General features: G+C 42.8%; 1 protein-coding gene across 1 annotated transcript; it reads left to right on the forward strand.

The window, feature by feature from the left end:
• Positions 1–12,235: 12,235 nt before the first annotated feature.
• On the forward strand, positions 12,236–19,204 carry LOC128712524 (protein Wnt-4). Its single transcript, XM_053807417.1, has 5 exons — positions 12,236–12,420; positions 18,038–18,287; positions 18,357–18,614; positions 18,681–18,893; positions 18,968–19,204. Exons 1-5 carry the CDS (start codon positions 12,236–12,238, stop codon positions 19,202–19,204), a joined length of 1,143 nt encoding a protein of 380 aa, XP_053663392.1.
• The last annotated feature ends 667 nt before the right edge of the window (positions 19,205–19,871 follow it).

Below are 19,871 nucleotides of genomic sequence, written 5' to 3' on the forward strand. Positions count from 1 at the left end.
TGAACATTTATGACGCTACAAGACCACCAGGCGGTCCCATGCGCGTCGAATGCTCAATGAACGATCGAGATTTCGATGATACAACTGTTCGTGGCATGAAAGCTCCCGTATCGTGTTCCGATAGCAGAGAGCTACGGGAATATACGATTCCTGCTTTCCAACAGTACCCTACCACACCGAAATGCAACAGGTATCGGCAGTAGCGCTCTTGCATCTGGTAAGAGCATGCGAATGTCCCGGGACCGTTTAATAGCACCCCCATAATACATGCAGCAAAGACTTCAGGTTATCCGGTTTCTACATTGCAATAAATCTGAAATCGTCCTCTTCTGGACTTACCATTGTTTCCCAAGCTAAATGAACAATCTCAAACGGACCTCCGCACCAAACATGGAAGAAACATCCGACAGGACGTCTGACAAACAGAACCCATCATAATATTATCGTCTTTTTTCCCAATGCAGTTCTACTGGTGCCACACACATTCGCACAAAAACGGTTACTGGTCACTACTGACAAATAAACAAAACATTCAAAACATCAATACGATGTGCCTTTCAGCGTTGGGTGATTTTTTCGTAAATTTCTTACATTGAACCATCGTGGCATTTATTAATGAGCAAACACAGTAAAGTTAATACGCATGTGCTAATTTATTCACTGAACCCCGAAGCACCTTTCATAGGGATGGGAAAGATCTTCCGTTTGGCTGACCGTGGAGCATGGATGTTAAGGAATCTTTTACAGCAGCTATCCTTAGTGTACGACTGCATGCTTGTGAAGAACATGGATTCACCTACTGGAATCTTTCTTCACCGAAGAGCACAATATAGAAATCACGCTCAGGGGGGTAGTTTTATTGAACCTTTTAATTATTACTTTCGAATGATCGTCAACGAGACATTCGCTATGGTGGAGATCTAGCTCTTGACAGAAGAATAGCAGTGATAATACCTTTGCTACATTACTTGTTATTTCTCTCGGGCTTCTGAACGTTTAGCACTTGATCGAACTGGCGTCAGGCTCGATTGTCTTATTATAAAATGGAGTCCTCATTAAATAACGAGATTTGATTTGTTGCTACAATACTTAAGCTACTTAATTAGTATAAAATGCAATTCTATTGGTTAACAGTCTTTCGAAAATGTTTTCTATCACTGACACACACAATAAACAATTGTTTTACCTCAGAAAAATCTTACCAAATCTCATTACACTTTCCCGTTCCTAACCATCTCCAATTCGCTTCAATGTTCTTTTAAGCGGCCTGTAAAAGGAATTGCGCTACCTGAGTAGTATAGAAACACAAGTAGTTTTACAATGCCTCCCAGGAATTGGGCATATTATTCTTTCTCCAAACAAAACACAACCGTACAAGTAAAAATAACAAAAGCAATCTTTAATATAGGGAACGGAAACAATTTAAACAAGTCGTCTAAATTGCACTTCAACCATCGCCTAACCTTACTCAGCCTAACCTAATAATTGCTTGCTAAAACCATGTTCGGTTTACATGGCAAGCGACAGCAGACGACAAAAAGATCCCAGGACAGTAAAACAACAAAACCGGAAGTTTCGCCGGTAGCAACAGACGGTATTTCATGGCTTTTCGAAACAATGCTGTAGACTTGTAAATAAACAATACCACCTATAAAATAGCAGGTATTTGTTTCGGACGAAACCCATATTTTAACATATCAATGAAATAGTGCACAGGTTAAGAAACCTTGCTCCATTCCATCGTTCATTCATGTGAACTTGTCCGATATGAAGATAAAAATGATTTGGATAGGATTTACGTTGCTCAATAGTAATACGACTCTTGGACAACGATACCTGCACGCTTATCAACGCCTTCACTAAGCAAAATACCTAATGCTGACTCAACTCGTTATCGTTTAAAAGTGGTAACCTACTCAACGAGGTCCTTTTAAAGTCTCTTCCATAACTTGAGCTCTAAACCTCGTAAAAGGTAGTTTGGAATAGAAAATTTACAACCTAATGTACACTTCTCCGATAGCTTGCCCCACATGTCAACACTAAATCACTTCTTTTCGGAGCGAATAAAAGGGTAGGCACCGATGGAACACGCTAAAGCCAACTATGACTATTAGCTAATCGTTTCCGATGGCTTTCACTTGATGGCGTTCTGTATGCTTTCTATCTGGAATTACTAGATACGATTACTTCCATTGCCCATGCCCAAATCATCCTGTCAACTATGGAGCACTATCGGAGAACCCCATTGAGGACACTCCGCCTCATGGGTACCGCGTCGACCGGGAGCATCTAATCTAAAGCCTACACCGACAAGTTTACAGCCGTCCGTCTCGGGAAAGGTTTCGTACTGTTCCACTCCTCTGAAACACGCTTCACGCATTTCCTCGCTGCCTTGGCCTATGTCGCGACCGTTTTTCGATGCACCGAGCAGCACGTCAGCCATGTGGGGTCCCCCTGGTTTGTGCTTCCCACAACAGACAGTTGGTTGTGGCTGTCACGCGTGACTATCTAGAATATTCCAGATAACTGATTTCCGAAGCAAACAGGTGAGTTTACCCGTATGGCCAAACACGACGGCCACCTTTGGAGGTCCGGATGGTATGGGAACACTTGCCTTGTTTTACTCCATTCCATTTCGCCTTCGTACCCCAACACATTATCGACAAGCTGGACATCCCCTTTGATATCTTGGAGAGTAATACTGAAATATCTGCTCAAACCGTTTGCTACCCTCCGTGTATGTGGGTTTTTGTCTTTCTTTTCCCCGTACAAATGTGCTTCCCACTGCACATCCTTTCACCCATCACCGGCACGATAAGCTGCAGAAGCAATGGTAATAATAAAGACCGGGGCAGTAACATTCCCGCTTATCACTGGAAGTCCATTAGGTTTGACCACTGGATGACAGTTTTATACGATATTTCAACGTGGATTAAAAGTAACGATCAGTTGTAGTTCCTTTTTTTGTTGCGCCGTTTGTGCTGCTGCTTCGCTGTTTGCTCGTTCATGTGCAGCAAGTTAATGTTGCTGCCGCTTCTTCGCTGCCACCTGGGCTTCGATTACGCTCTTCCACTGCCACATTGAGCTTAACGCCGTTCGGTTCGGCATACGATCGCCTCCGGGGTATTGCGGAGTGAACCGTTACCAGGTCTTCTCATGGGACGTCATCCTTAATGAGACATTATAGGGAAAGATAGACTGGACGGGAGGACAAAGCGGACCGGACCGTCAATCGAACCGATCGATGATGTTCGCACGCATGTTCAATCAGTCGACTAATGACCACGACACATCGACCCACTCACCTTCCCCATTCCCGCACAACACTGCACTGCAATAACTTGTGGATTTATTAAAAAATTACAAATTAATGATAATATATGGGCCGACGGTGGAATTAAGTGATAAGAGGCCCGGAGGCGCATCTGGAAAACAGGTCCCCGATCGGATATTCCAAGGCACGCAGCAACAGGTACGGGCAGGGCCGGGGAAATGATTCAATTCGATCAGCTCAATGTGACGCCGGACCCTGGATGCTTTATCCCCTCCGCTCGTGGAATGTCCCGTTGGAGGGGTGGTTTTTGTGGGGCGACTTTATCTGACCGCCCGGTAGGAGGTACTGAATGGCGATTTTGCGATTTCGCCTTTGCAAAACATTCAGGCTTTGGTGTTTGGTGTGTGGTCTCGAGCAACTACAAAACAGGTCCTGGAGCGATTGTCATCCACGTAGCGTCCCCGCAGCATGATGACGGTCGCCATTGTTCGTCGGTCGAGCTGTTGTTGGGCAGCTTTCGGTGATTCGGTGAAGTGTTGGCGAAACATGGAAAGAAATCAATTATCAAGCGTTCGTGTGGGGTTTTGGGACCAATTTTGGGGAGGCTTATAACAGGCCGCTACAACTCGTTGAAACTTGATCCGCGCCCGGCAATACACGTTCGAATAAAGCACCGAGCGTATCGCTGATAAGCTACCAATACACCCGAAAACCAGTGCCATTCGGAAGGGATTAAAAAGCGGGTTTTACGTAGAAGATCGCTTCTTTTGTTTATGTTCGAACAGCAGAAACATTGATATGCAACTGACCGTAACCAGTTTGTTGGAATTCAAAATGGCGAACAACGGAGAAATCTCCCCCCGAAAAACATGGTCATTAAGAGGGATTACGGAATAATGCTTGCCAATCTCAACAACCCCTTGTAGTGGAGCCGATCTCAAGAACAGAACTCCTCAACGATACGCTCCTTACATTGATAGGAGTGGATTGTAGGAGCGGTTTAGCCCACCATACGAGGACATGCATTAATTAAAGACAAATTGGTATACAATTAGCACACAGTAAAAACGTTACTAATGTACCCATTATGCATGATTAATGCCATGGTATGGCAAAACGAAAACAACTACCCCTTTTCGCTCGCTACCAGTTGATCAGGTGTCTTACCCATGCACAAGTGTCCATTATCGCCCGCGTACGGTCCGGATCGAACCGATGTTTGATCGAGTGCAACTCTTAACGTGATCAATTTCGAGGCCAATTGCTACCGTAGCAAATAGGCGCTCCTTTCAACATGGGGGTAAATTAAATTATTTGTTGATTTCTCAACGGATCGATTACAAAATGATCGATCACTGCGATCGATCGTTGGTTGGAATGTGACCGAACGTGCCCGTTTAATGGTGCTGACAGCTATACAGAGCTGCGGCTGCATCAATGAAACTGAAGAATGAAACATTTACACAGCCTTCCAGTCTCGATCCTGCGATACGGTTTTGGCACAGGTAGACTGTGAGACGTTTTCGGGGTACGCTCCCCGTCCGAGAAGTGAGCAAAGAACCCTCTCCGTTGTACCTGTAGGTGGGCTGATTAGCGGAAGAATTTAAGTTAATTTCGTACGATTCCTCCTGAAGCACTGAGGATTTTCGTATCCCTTTTCTTCCAGAAGTGGTTTCACAGACAGCTTGCCCCCATCCTGCAGATGGATCAGCACGGTCCAAAACCCAGTCGCTCATATACACGCACGCTTCAAGTGAGTAGGGTATACATATCCCACATAGGATTTGGTGTCGTATGTTGTTTTTCTACTGCCTCTTTCGGTCGGATTCTTTTGTTCTAACGACGGTCAAATGCGCACGAAGGAACGTGTGGTTCGGGTCCAAATCCAAATACCTCCAAGCCCACGATGCCACTGCACCTAAGAGGATTGTTTACTTTTGTAATTATGCTTTCACCGGCTCGGGAGCGCAAATATTTTAACGAATAATGAGTGTAATGAGTATCATCATATCATGCAGTGCACATCAACACTTGCCTCCTTTTCGTCCAGCATCAGCAAGTTAAGTGTCGGACCGGTTGGATGGGTGAACATGAAGGAAAAAGAGGCTAATGCTGCTAATCCGCATCCACAAGTAAGATCACTTGCATCGATGCGAGAAGCTGTCTTTTGTTCGAAATTTGCAAATGCATTCAGTGGGATTAGGGATGGACCAGAAACTGCCTACACTTGGCGTATATCGATCCGACGCGACCATGCATGCGTGAGGGATGGAAGTAAAAGAGCAGATATAGCGTCAAGGGTGCATGTCGTTGAAGATTGCTGGGTTGATAGCAGTATTTATTTTATTCTTTCACGAAGTACCCGTTCGAATGGTCACCGATTCTGATTTTCCCTGCTATACAAGGTGTGCTGTCGAAATATCTAGGGCATAAGTTCTTTGCCTTGTTTTTTTTTTGCTCGGAGATATTGATACATCCAAAGAATTTGTTATTAAATAGTTACTAAAATGCCCTAAATACGTTGATGCGGGTTTGAAGAGTTTATTGAAATCGCTTGTGGGAATTGAATGAAAGTTGAAGTTATTAGATTCAAAATTTTCAAATTTTACTGTAAACGAATTGTTCTTTGAATCCTTCAACATGCACCAGCTCATTAATTTCAACCCCTAATTTCAACCCTCATTGGTCACGCCTGCCATCTAGGGGTGAGCTTTTGAAACACATGCACCAAAGAGCTTTCGGTTCCTGGCCGTCTTTTGTTTCCCGTACACTCCACTCTGCCAGACTACTAACTTCGTTTCCATGGAAGTGATTTTCATTCTCTACGCTTTCCAGCTCTAAAGGTTGAAGGTACTTTGAAACATTCGTCCCACATTAATGGTTTTTAAGATGACAAAATACATACCAAAGTAACAATCATTACCTTTTCTCAGACGGTGTTATGAAGCGAATCAGACTATGTGACCATATCACGATGGTTTCATTCAATTCAAGCACGATTAAGTTCGATTGCAATGCCAGACGATTTTATAAGCAAACGGCTGTTTACTATTTACGTCCACCACATATTTTGAGTTCTTGTTTAGATTGTTAAAGACCTGGAAGGAATGGTTCAAATACGACATTATAGGATACGATGATAGAAATTCGTTCTAACGAAGTTCTAACAGCAATATCTTTTATTTTTCGATTTCCTTATCTTGCTGTCTGAGGCACTGATAACGGCACGTTACATGCCATCCAGTAATGACCGGTTTTCAAACACGCAGCACACATCAACCACCCCTAGGTGTGGTCACCATTTCCTGTCCTGTGTTCGGAACGGTACTACGATGCTTCTAGGCTGGAACGATACCTTGCAGTTTACAAATAAATTCACAGCAATTCACCGGCCGCACTGTGTCTCATTACATTTCGACGAAAGCTCGCTCCCATTACAACGGCGCAAGAAATTTCTCATAGCTCGCGCACAAGAACAGCGAACTCACGCCCTATCCGCTAATGTTTACCGATCATAAATGCAGCACTCCGAACGCAATGGGACACGAATTCCCTCTTCTCAACCGTGGCACCGTGCGGTTGTGCCCTTTTTGTACCTTGCATCATTTAACGATTGCATCAATATTGTAGTTCGTGGAAACAACACCATCCCGATGTGATAGAAGTTTGTCGCATTCCAACTAAGGAAATGAAGCAAATGTTGTGTGGCATTTATGCTTGTGAGCTTGTTTTACACTTCTACAATATTTCTTTCCTGGTTTCATAACTTCCAATCTGCATGTAGTCTATCATCAATGCTAGGAAGAAAAGATTTTATCACTAAAATTCCTCACAACATCTGGTTTCACCACGTGCTACGTAAACACAACAATTGAAAAGAAAACTCCACTCCTTTTCTCTCTTCAATAAATCGTAATGAAATGATGCTAATGAAAGCAATATGATCATTACTTACCTTCATGATGCTGTATAATAAGTTAATGCACTTTATTATCTTTGCAATAACATCACAAACATTCCATGCTCAGAACTCTGGCACCAGCCCGGACGATTGATAAATGTTGTTTGTGTAATATTTTCCCCGCCTTAATTTGGCCAAAACCGGGGTTTTTTCACTTCAATTCCAGAAAACACTAAACAGGTGCTTTGTTCCAGTTTGGAAGAAGTTTTGGAAAAAACTCCTCCTACTAACGCCAAAGGAAACCATCCCGGCACAGCCAATCTCTGGCAATGAACATTTCTGCCCATGGCTCCAGACGAAATCTCATTAAAGCTAACCCACCCGTCTTGAGCTAACTCATACCGCTCTAAAAGCGCTCGAACGATCGTCATAAAATTGTTAACTTATAGGACAACGGTAGCTACCACCACAAAAAAGACAAAAATTTATCTCTTGGGTACAATTCGTTTCCACCTCTTAGTCACGCGGCATTTCGGTGGCGCCCGGTGGCGCTAACCTAATTATCTCTGCTTCCGGTGCCGCCGACTAGCATCCCATTCCAGCCACCCAGATCGAGAACGCCATTAAAATAGCTCTGCGATCGAACCTCGAATCGATCGTAAGGAGTTTGCCTTTAAATTTCAACATATTTGAGATCTCGAAATCCATCGCCTTATGGAGGATAAGATCATCTACCAGATCAGCAGAGCACCTGTCTCAGCTGGGCATGGGAAACGTGTGCCTTGCACTCAATGTTCTCCTTTTCCTTACTTCTTGCACCGGAGAATGTCACTCACCACCTCGAACGCGTACCCCACATTTTGGACGAGAATGTCCCAAGGAGTTGGACCAATATTCTAAACACACGCTCCGCCACCATGCACTTCATCCAAGCGTCCCTCAACCACCCTTTCTATCCTTTGCCGATACAAACGAAAACAAAAGGGACCGATATGTTTATCTTGACCCGCTTTTTCCCCCACTCGTGTGGCCCGCGGACGCTGGGTTTTAAACCCTTTTGGCTCAAAAGGTGCGGCCCCCGGCAGGCGCGTCAGTTCATAAAATCGTTATTTATGAAGATAAAAGTCAGCGGCGATAGAATCTTCATATTTAATTTCTAAAGTGTTTTTCCCGCAAACAAATCTCACCACACCATCTGTCCTCCCGCCTAGCTCCGGGCCGAGGGATGCTCTTCACTGCACGGCTCGGGATGCACTTTTCTAAACTGCTCCGACCAAGGAAAGGTGGTGAGTCCGTGGAGTCCGCCCCGAAAGGCGCAGAAGCGTGTGGTATTTTTATGATTTTATTTAACTCCCCGCTGTACGCACCTTTCTCTGGTGCCGGTGCGATGTTTCGAATCAATATTTAAATTTTCACAGTAAATTGAGTCATAACACATTAGCAGCACTTCTCGTACCTGGGAGGGCTACATCGGTCTCATCAGTACGATCCCGCTGTGGCGCGGCCCTTTATGCCGGCCCTCATCACGGTAAACTACGCGCCGGACGATGTGACGATCGGCTTGAAGAGAGATTCGCCGGCGTCATCACCAGTGGATTGTTTGTGTGTTTATCTTCAAGCAATTATTTAATGACTCAACTCCCAGACAGTATTTAAGTCACAATAACGAAAAAAGGAATAGCATTTTCAATTACTTAGAGATTTACTTTCTCTCTTCGTGGGATACACACTCAATCAATAATCGAATTAAAGAAATCGTTTAAGACATCAAGCATTGATCAAATGAAACCTTCAACTTTCACATACCACCTACGTACGAACAGTACGCTTTCCATCAGCTCTGTTGTCTGCTTAAATGTTTCATTAATATTTCACATCACGCTTTGCCATACTATCGTTTAACAACCTCCTTTCTACGATGGTCATCTGTTGGTCTAACTGTCGGCAAGATGCAGTCCAGTCTCTCTGTCCCTTTAACCATGATGGATCAGTGATGGAACTGTGTTTCTATCGCACTTTTGCAAACATTCATCGGCAGGCATTCGTGACACACCCTGGAAGATGAAGATGGCACTATTTGCATAACGGGCATCAGTGATTTCCAATTAAAGTACTCACATAGGTCGACACTGTGAGAGGACCCTCAACTAAACGTATGGCACGCTGATTTAGCGATTGATGCCCAGAAAATTAACAACATTACTATATCGATTTTGCATAAGAATAGCGTTTGCAGGGAGGCTTTGTTGTGTTGATGGATTAATGGTGATATTTTGTAATGCGATCACTAACGTTGTTGAACAAAAGTAAACAAAATTCGCTGGAAAACATAATGCCAACAACAACATAATGTCTAGCTGCTTCTAGAAAATGTCACCATTATTTTTTTCGTATTTTATTTTGTTTATCCCCCAACGACTTCTACAATTTCCACCACGCAGGAAAACTCGCTTCAAACCGGCTACCTAATACTAGTGCTGCGCTAGTAACCGGCGTAAAAACAAAGACCCATAAACGTTTATCTCAGCCGACGCAAAACCAGGAGTTCGACGCAATTAAAATTTAATGTCCCACATGATTCGAAATCGTTGCGAAATCGTAAAACCGTAAAAACCCGATTCGCCTTTCCGTAACGCCGTGTGGGGCGAGTTGGTAATCTGGCGCTCGTGGAGGCCGGTCGGTCTCTGGTCTCTGGAGAGGATTTTTGCTTGGAAGGGTTTTTGCATCCAGCACGGCCAACCGAACGCTGGTATCCTTACCGTCATTCCGCGCTCACATGTCATCGGTCCCTATTTTCAATTAAAGTTAATACGATTTTGATAGAAACGATCCGTCCCATAACTGGCCTGGACGGTGGTCTACTCAAACGCAAACGAACCATTTTTATGATGATTCCTGCCGCCCGTCATTCCACAGCTCCTTCCGCCTGATTCCGTGCGTTGTTTTGATTTGTTAAAGAGAAGACGTCAGTTAACGGCTTGAACGGTATGTGTTTGGTTGCTTCGTCTTCGCAATATCCTGTTAAGAGTTCGAGGGGGTTTTCCACGGGAAAATCACAAGCGTCAGCTTAAATTGGCTCAAGCGTTTATTGCAAAGCGCCATGTCATGTCATTGAAGGGTGACGATATGCTATATAAACAGCCATATGGGTAGTATGGGAGTGTTGAAACGACCTTACTTAAAGATTCGTTAAAAAGAGAAGCTTATATAATACAAGTAATTATAAGCAGTTAATTTGGGCCAACGGAAAAGAAATCACTCCAAGTACTGATGCAATGTTTTTACAAATTTTCCCACAGTCTCCTCAACTTGCTACATTCCAACTGATGCTTGCAGCACAGCTGCAGAACAGCTCGAAATGTGTTAAAAGCACCCCATCAGCACATCCTACGCCTTCCAAACCCCAAATAGGAACCATCCACAACCATAAAAAAAACCCTCCACCCCGACCCAACAAGCAGTTTCAGCGAAAAGGGGAACAAACAAACCCATTATTTCGTCGTCAGCGACTTACGCGACGAATTGTGTCTCTTTTCTAGTTTCCGATAAGGTAAACAGGTAATTTGCCTGTGTTTCTATTTCGTTTGGGGATTTTTTTTTCCCCGTTCGAAAAGCTCAGTGCCTTCAAAGCCTTCGCGAGTGGGCCAATCCTTCCGGGTTAGGTTTGTTTTGACGCGGAAAGAAGTGCATCCGCATGGAACGATGGGTTACAATTCTCACCCCGCGTTGTTTTCTGTGCACATCTTCCCGTTTTGTGATGCAATGGTAAGATGGCCGCGTGAAGCGAGTAGGTAAGAGAAACCACCCGGTGGTGGTCACGCACTGGACACACACATGCGGCATCGGGTCCGCGCTAATGATGCGATCCATGCGTGCTCAGACGACGCTCAACTGTGGTTCGATGTTGTTGAACGTGTCGAACGCCGTGAAGTTAGTTCCGTTTCACAGTGACAAGTGTACAAAGTGTTGCTCGAAAGTCGAGCAAATTTGTTCCTGTTAGAGTGGTTTTATACTTTTATTAACATTCCACAACCAAACGAACGATCGTACAGCATCACCAGCCGAAGAACTCGAAAAAAGCACAATCAAAGCTGAAGATAAATTTCCCATGCCTGGCACATTGCCGTAACGACCGAACGAGCGAAAAGGAAGGAACTAAACAGGCGGATGAAATCCGAATCCGAATCCACCCAGCAAGTGCCGAAGGATTTCGCCGTTTGGAGCCGCGGGTTCGTGCGTTAGTTAGTTGCTGCTTTTAGCGTGTGTTTTGCGTTGTGTTTGCGTTTGCCATGGTCGATTCCGATTTCCGAATGGAAAACCGAATCAACCGGCAATCGAGCAACGAGACGGCGCTAGCAAAGCCACCCGCAAGCCAAGCCGAATGGCGAACGTGTACGGTCGGGTGATGTCCACCGAATTGCAGAAATGTGTGCGCCGGTTTTTGTGCGAACTAAACCACAGTCGATCATCGTGCGACGCCGACTGAGGATGCAAAACTGATGTGTTGATAAGGCGCAAAACGGACTCTGTCTCCATTTGGAGCGTGATCTATCGGTGAAGAACAGAGTATTGAAGTGACAGACGGACTTTGAAGAATGCTTTCAAATTCATCCAAACAGTGTTGAAAAGTTTGTTTCGTAACTGTATCCGGTTGGCAATCGGCATCGTATGAATGAGTTTATCGTCCCAGCCCGGAGACTCGGTATGAACATGGGCGACCAACCGAAGACCGCTGGTACCGTCGTGAAGCCAACGTTCCCGCGTTGACAGTCGCTCGTTAGTCGGTGTTAGTGTGTGGTTCGGTGTGGATTGGTTTTAGGGTTGCCCGGCATTCGCATACCCAAACGCAAAGTGATCGTGTCGAAAGGATTCGTGCCCGGTTGGGGAAAGGAAAACCCCCTCATAGACAGTGAATTAAACGAAAGCGCGCGCGAAACAATCGCATTATTGTAAGCCGATCGTGGTGAAAGGTGATGGCCGGTGTGACTTGCAGGCGTAAAGGGTGAAACAGTGGCAATCCGCCGAGTTGATTGTTCGATTGTGATTCAGTTCGGTCCCTGATGGCTAGGGAAGGGGTGGACATTGTGCGGGAAGGTGGGACATTGGGAAGCAATGGCGGCCTGAACGGTGGGGGACGCAGTCGGACCGATGGGTCCTTCCAGCAGAAGAATATATTTGCTAGTTTGCTCATTCTGAGTGCGATTTGTTGCTTCATCGAGTGCAACGATGTCATCACATCGAAAGGGTGAGTAAATTGGAGTTAATTTTGAATAAAATACACAAAATGCGGTTTAGCAGATTTTATTTTAAATTAAAATGAGCAAAACAATATAATGAGGATAAATTGTACCAACCCAATTTGAATTCATTCGTAATTGCCAACCAATCGTCAACCAAACAACAGAAGATACTCGAAAACATATATGTAGTTTGAAAACATCAGTATATATTAAAAAAAAAAAATCTTAAAGCTAAACGAACACGAATTAAAAATAAATAAATATCTTTAAAAGAAATAGAACACAAATAACCTCCATAAATCATATATCTACTGATATTTTCTCATAAAACGATAAACTAAGCACACAAAAAAATTTATTGTCTCGATTATTTGAATGCTCATATGTTATCTTTTAATTTATTACTTGATTTCATCTGATATTTCAATATAGTTATCAACGACAAACAGATGTATTTAAGATAAATATCAAAAACAACTTATTGTCTTTTTATATAATTAACATTGTTTCATACTTTGTAAGTTTTTATTCTGAGAGAAAAGAAAAAAGAGAAAAGAGTTCAACTCCTTTAAAAACCTTCCAATTATTTGAAATTGATTATTATTATGTATAACTCACTTAGTTTTAATTACAAAAAGTCGGAATTTCGTATTAAAAACCTGATAGAAAGTAATTTGTTTTTTTAATATATAAATAAGTGATTTTTTGTTTTATTTTTGCTAAATTTATTGGGATAACGGAGCTTAATAGTTCGTTGTGTGAACAGGATCCAAATTCGAACGCAAATATGCCATATTGTTGTGGTACATTCCTATTATGCTATTTCTATCTGTTAAATAAGGAAAATTTGATCCTCATGTACTTGAAGCTAATTTACAATAATCAAACAGAACCTTAAGATCATTCATCGAAAGTGATACGACAACAATGCTCCAAAGCCATACAATTCCTCTTACAAACTCCCACTCATTTACATCCCAGTTCAACCAATTATTCACCTGTTTCACCAGTTCGCTGAAAGTCAATAATCTTAACAACTGTATTTACGGGCTGACGCACTCCGCGAAAAACGGCCGCACCGTGTCCAGAACACCGTGAACGGCAGCGGTCTATCTCAACAGGCTTGTCAAATATTTACTACTGACGGCTTTTCTCCCACGATGTATGGCTCCCATAGCTCCCAACCTTCTGCCACGAACCGCCACATTTATCCCAAGCCGGATATCCGAAATCCTGCTAAATAAACTTACCACCGTTGTGGGCTACGGAACGGGCGAGACAATGGCGGAAAGGACAGAATTAATTTACATCGATATCGGTTTGCAAATTTTCCCCACATCAATTATTATAATTGACCAACAGCAAACGATGATTTGCTTTGCCCCCGGTTTCGGTTCCATCCCCCACATGGCCCCGTTCCCGCCAAATAGGTAACATACGGTACCACGCACACACAACACCGACCGGTTCCAGCGAATCCAGTGATTCGCATGGAAGCGAAAACGATACCAAACAGAACCGACTTTCAAAAAACCTTTTGCTCCATTTACATTTGTAGTCACCACCTACTGCATCCTCCCCTTCCTTCCCGCACCCCACCGATGGACAACATTCCGAAGATACTTAAATCTCGAAATGAGCGATAACGTGAAATCGAATTAAAATTTATAGACATTTTCATCTGCCTGTCTAATGTTTGACTTTCCACATCGCTTCAAACCCACCACATCGGGGATGGATTATAGAGCAACGGTGGTGGTGATACAAAGCGAATCAAACAGCATCCGCTGGACATGGACACACAAATCGATTGGAATGCACACGGATCATCAAAAATGTATCCTCAAAATAACAAAACCCCGGGTTGGATCGGTTAAGCACACAAAGGAAAATAAAAGTGACAACGATGATCTGGTTTTGGGGGTGCAAGCGTGCAACTATGTGCAGTTGTGCGATACAATTCGATGACAATCCGAGATGGCATGATTTGCGCTGATGACTACCATCAATCAGCTCCAGCCAGTGTTTGATGCAATCTGTGTTATTTTTCTATTAAAACAATAACAAACCAGATAAACATGGCTACTTTGTACCGGTTGGTGGTAAAATTCCCGGAGCACGGAACACGGCGGCGAGCGGGTGTCTACAAATGTGAAACTATTTTCCACCCCGAATGCCTCCCATTTGGTACGTCGGTAGTTCACATTCGAACGGCCCAAACCGCTATCACCAAATATTTTAATTAATTTATGAATATTTCATCCAGCAATGTCAACGATTCCCAATGAATGGTTGAGAAAAAAATGTTTCCCTGTTGGTATCGATGTACACATATTTTCCAACGTATTGTACGGGAAATGGAGCACGATTCGATTGCATTGTTTCGATTTGTCCATCGGAAGAGCCGATAGTGGATTGAACGGCGATTTGTTGAGCTATTTATGTGAACTGGAACGGGAAGTTTAATCTATTTGTATTTAATTTGCTACAATGAACTGGGTATTTTAGTTAACCTATTTCATTGCAACAGACTTTACAACATAATATAAATTTACACTTACACTTTTTAATTTACAAACATTTTTTAACACAAATTTCATGAGAATCTTCAAAGAAAATCCCAAATTCCTCCTATGCTCTGAAGTTCTCATTAGACTTTTATAATCACCTTAATGAAATTCTCAATGCCAGCTATGTGCAGACAACAATAATGTATTAACCCTTTAGCTTGTATCAACAAGATACTTCAAGGTACAATAATCAATGGCGGTCGGGGTGTTGTAGATCGGTGCTGATCTCTCGCAGAGAAGGCCCGTTGAGAATCCCATACCGGCACATTCGTCCGTGACAATTATTGACTATCAAATTACGTGGATCCAAGTAAACTTGAAATGGTATGCTACACGTAGCAGGACTTTCAAAACTAAAAAGTTAATTTCGTTCATCTGATAGTACGCGTAGTTTAAAGCAGTTATATTAAAAGAAACCCCTCGTTAAAAAAAATGTAAAGACCGACAATGAGACTTGAATTAGAAATCTCGTTCAGAACTGTCTGTCCCTCATGCCGAACCATTTTATACCATATGCCACAGTTAACCGTACTTATCCCTTATAATTGCGTCTAGTTTTGTTCACCCAAACCAAGTCGCTCACGGCTCGCTTCCCGGCACTTTCACACAAAAATGTTTCAACCATATTCCGCTGAATTGATTTCTTTTACGACTTTTGTCTGCGATACTTTCCCGGATACTACATTCTATGGGTACTTAGCAAACGAGCCACAAAAAACACCCCTCATGGGTAGATACCACGGGGGTATGATGTGAGATGATGGCCCCAAACATAATGGTTGAATGGTGCGGAAAATCTACTCAACAAGTGGCCCTATACGGTAGCCTGCATGCTCCGTTTAGCGTCTGCTATGACTGTCCGTGGTACCATCAGCGTATGGTTTCAAAAGTACCTTCTGTTCGGAGTTGGGCTCCCGGCTGCGGGATCTACAAGGAAACTCCTGCTACACGGTATCCACAGACAACAAATCTAAGTAAAAATGGTTAGAAATACAAATCTCCCCCGTTTAACAACTGCTAAGATCTGGATCTAGAATAACACACGCCCGCCTCAGGATTCCTTCAGCTCAGAAGTGAATCCTTCCCTTTTCGCTAACGATTCTTTGTTACCGTGCACAGACGCAGGTTAAGCAGTGATGGTGGTGGTTTTCCGCGATATGAAAACATAATTTTCCGCGACCCGGTTGCATATGTCGCGATTGTCGCGAATGAATGGTCGGTGTCTACCCTGTTCTGGCGCACCGAAACCCACCAGGCAGTTGAAGTCAATTTCCTTATGAAAATATCTATTATACCGTCTGTAAAAATTTAGCCCCTCCCCACTTTAAACCGTTCCCGGTTCCGAACCACCCCTTGCCCGTGTGTATGTGTGTATTTTTTCATTAATTTTATGCTACTCCATTGCATCTTCGACGTCTAAATACCATCAATGAGAGGGTTTTTAGCGGAAAATGACACTCGGTAAACATAGGCCACCCGTTCGCCGCGCCCCATACGTTCGACGGCGGAAATTGCATCCCTGAAGTTGCTTACACACTTGCGCTTAAGTAGCTTCGGGTTCTGTGGGATAATGTTCGCTAAATTGCTACGATACCTGACATGCATAACGGATGCCTCCCTATTGTAGACGTCGCGGTTTGTTAGGGGAGGGATGGATGTCTTTAGGCTTGCCGGTAACGATGCAAAGACAAATATTCCGTTGTTTTGCTGGGTGTAGTGCTGGAAGTAAGACCAAGAAAATATATTGGTTTTCCGTTTGCATTCCTTTCCAATTGCTTCAAGAGCTTTGCTTAGCCTACTCAGGCTAATTAATTCGTTGTTAAATAGTGTGACGAATCACTTCGATTAGCGACTAACTGGCCGGTCCTTCGGAAGAAGTTACCAAAAAAACTTAAACTTAAAGTAACAATCAATAAATCACTGATTGTAATTGAACTTCATACCAAATAAGTAAATATTAATGTCCACTCCGGTATATAAGTCATTCGTGATAGGTATATAAAATGATATAACGGATTTCTTAACACTAAGCATTGGTTTTTAAAATTACTTATTGATTTACGTTATACGGTATACGGTACGGTTTTTTAATGTAATTCATTATGGGTCTATACAGTCATTGCACAAGCATTTCAACCCGAATCGGTCGAGCTGCGTATACATTTACTCCATAATCTGATATGATGCTCATTGCTATATTGATACATTGATAGCTATAGTTCTTTTGTTTTCCTTAATTGTTTTAATTTATCTGTTCAATTGGTTTATTGTTTAAAACAATTCTAGAATACAGTCTTTTCCCGAGTTACGCGAATAATTTGAAATGGGTGCTAGAGAAATTAGCGAATTCCCTTAATTATATCGTTTGTATTTATGTTTGTATATTTGTTTGTTCAGTGATCGAATTCTTTTTTTTTTACGTTACGAAGCATATTGGTAATGTATAATTTAACGATTATTTCGATAATTAGAGTAAACTTTTACCATAATTAATGTTTATTAATGTTAAAATATAACGTATTTTTGGGATGATTTGAAATTTGAGAAACAAAAAAATCAATTCCACATACAAAAGTACACGAACTGTCACAAAATTTTAAGATTCGCGTATCTCGAATTCGCTTAACGAGTCTTGTAACTCGAGAAATGACTGTATTAACAATTTCACTCAAAATACGTTTAATTCAAAATTAAACTACCATACTTTTATATCTCTTGGTTTGAGGTGTATTGAGCATTGCATACTTTTTAGGATACAATGTACTGCGGATTGCATGCCAATCGAACACGATTCATTCAACTCGAATTTTTGATCGCATGCAATAAGCAAGTTTTCTACGCCTGATGGTATGCAATGTGCATTACAACTTTTTCTCGAACGTTAAATTCAAATCATTAAAATTCAAGCGAATGAAAAGCAGATATTTTTCTATCGTACAGTATTTTTATGGGTTAAAAAATCGCACAAAGCAAATAGAAAACCCTTCAAACAATATACTATAATTATTAGAAAACAATTTTCTGATTGTATGTGTTGTTCATATTTTAACAGAGATACTCCATCATTGTCAGCAAAAAACACAGTAATGGCCGTTTTTAGTCCTATGATCAAATCACCCGGCCCATGCAAATTTCTGTCCGGCACGCGCAAACAGAACCATCAGTGCCGGCGCGACATCGGACTACCGGAAGCAATCAAGGAAGCGCGCCGTCTGGCGGTAACGCACTGCGAGGAACAGTTTCGATACGACCGCTGGAACTGCTCGATAGAAACCAGAGGCAAGCGTAACATTTTCAAAAAGGTACAGTGTGCTTTACTCGTGTTGGTTGCTAGAACCGAATTGAAGCGTTCGTTTTCATTATTTCCGTAGGTGTATCGTGAAACGGCATTTGTACACGCACTCACCGCCGCCGCCATTACGCACGCGGTCGCACGTGCGTGTGCTGAAGGAAAAATGACCAAATGTCAGTGCGCCTCGGAGAGAAAACCCGAGGCTACGAGTCTGGCCTGGCGCTGGGGCGGATGCAGTGACAATCTTAAGCACGGCAAGCGTGTCGCGCGGAACTTTCTCGAGCTGCAACCGAAAAATGGTGATCCGGTCGCGGAAATGCTACGACATGATAGTGAGGTAATGGGTTATGTTAAGTAATACGAATAGCACCTTGTATATATTGCTTGAAAACTGTGTTCATAGGTTGGCATAAGTGCAATTACCAGTGCAATGACGGATCGTTGCAAATGTCACGGCGTTTCGGGATCATGCTCGATGAAAACGTGCTGGAGAAGGCTTGGCGACTTTAACACGACTGCGGCACTGCTGAGAACAAAATACCATCTTGCCATACGGAAGATTCCGGTTAACAATAAAACTTCACGCCGATCGGCACCGAGAGACTTCCGCCCAAGGGTAAGACAGTCATTGCTTCGAAGGAAACGCCGAAAATGAAATACAACCAAATAAATCGCGTTCAATATTTGCAGGAAACGATCTACGATCAGCTGTACTACTTTGAAACCTCACCCACGTTCTGCTCGGTGACGCGTGGCCGACGATGTCTGCATCCGGACAACTGTGCGACACTCTGCTGCGGTCGCGGCTACACCACCAAGGTCATCAAGACGCTCGAAAAGTGTCGTTGCCGCTTCACGAACGGCCGCTGCTGTCAGGTGGTGTGTGACTACTGCGAAAAGTACGAGGATCGATATTACTGTAAATAGTAGTTCCACCGTGCATTGTGGACCCGCGAAGCACACTTATTTATTCACATTCAACCAGTAGCATTGTAAGAAGCACGCAACATAGGCGCGGCAGGCGCAAGGCAGGAAAAGCCTCCTCATTTACGAAAACCGAATCACATGTTCGTACTCATACATCTTAATGTTAGAGACTATTTAAAGAACGAAGACGAGGAAAATACACAAAGATTCACATAGTCAGCCCGGCAGCTTTTGTGTACATTGGAAGCACTGCAGACAAGCAGTAAGCAAACGAATCTAAGGGTAACGAAATCCAATGGAATGCTCAGTACATTTTCTGGTGGCCATCAAACAAACTCTCTAGTTCTCGTGTATCTTTAGCGGATTTCAACAAAAACCCACTAGCATCCAGTAGCATTTAGTCGTAGTTGGTGTCAAACGTGTTTGTACTAGGTGTAGCTTTGCATGGTAGAGCCAGTACAGTCCTGCTCCTACATCCAAACTCACAGCATCCAAACGCTAATATAAACGCTAGGTTAGTTTTAAAATTTCTTTCTCAATCTCGCTCTTAACCTACAGCAGTTGAAGTAAAAATAAATCAAAACTAGTTGTAGATTATTATCATACTTGGAAAAAAACATAACAGCGTGTTTATTTATTTTACTTTTATCATTCAAGTTATATATTT

Source organism: Anopheles marshallii, chromosome 3 (assembly GCF_943734725.1).
Source record: "Anopheles marshallii chromosome 3, idAnoMarsDA_429_01, whole genome shotgun sequence".
In the NCBI taxonomy this organism is placed as follows: domain Eukaryota; kingdom Metazoa; phylum Arthropoda; class Insecta; order Diptera; family Culicidae; genus Anopheles; species Anopheles marshallii.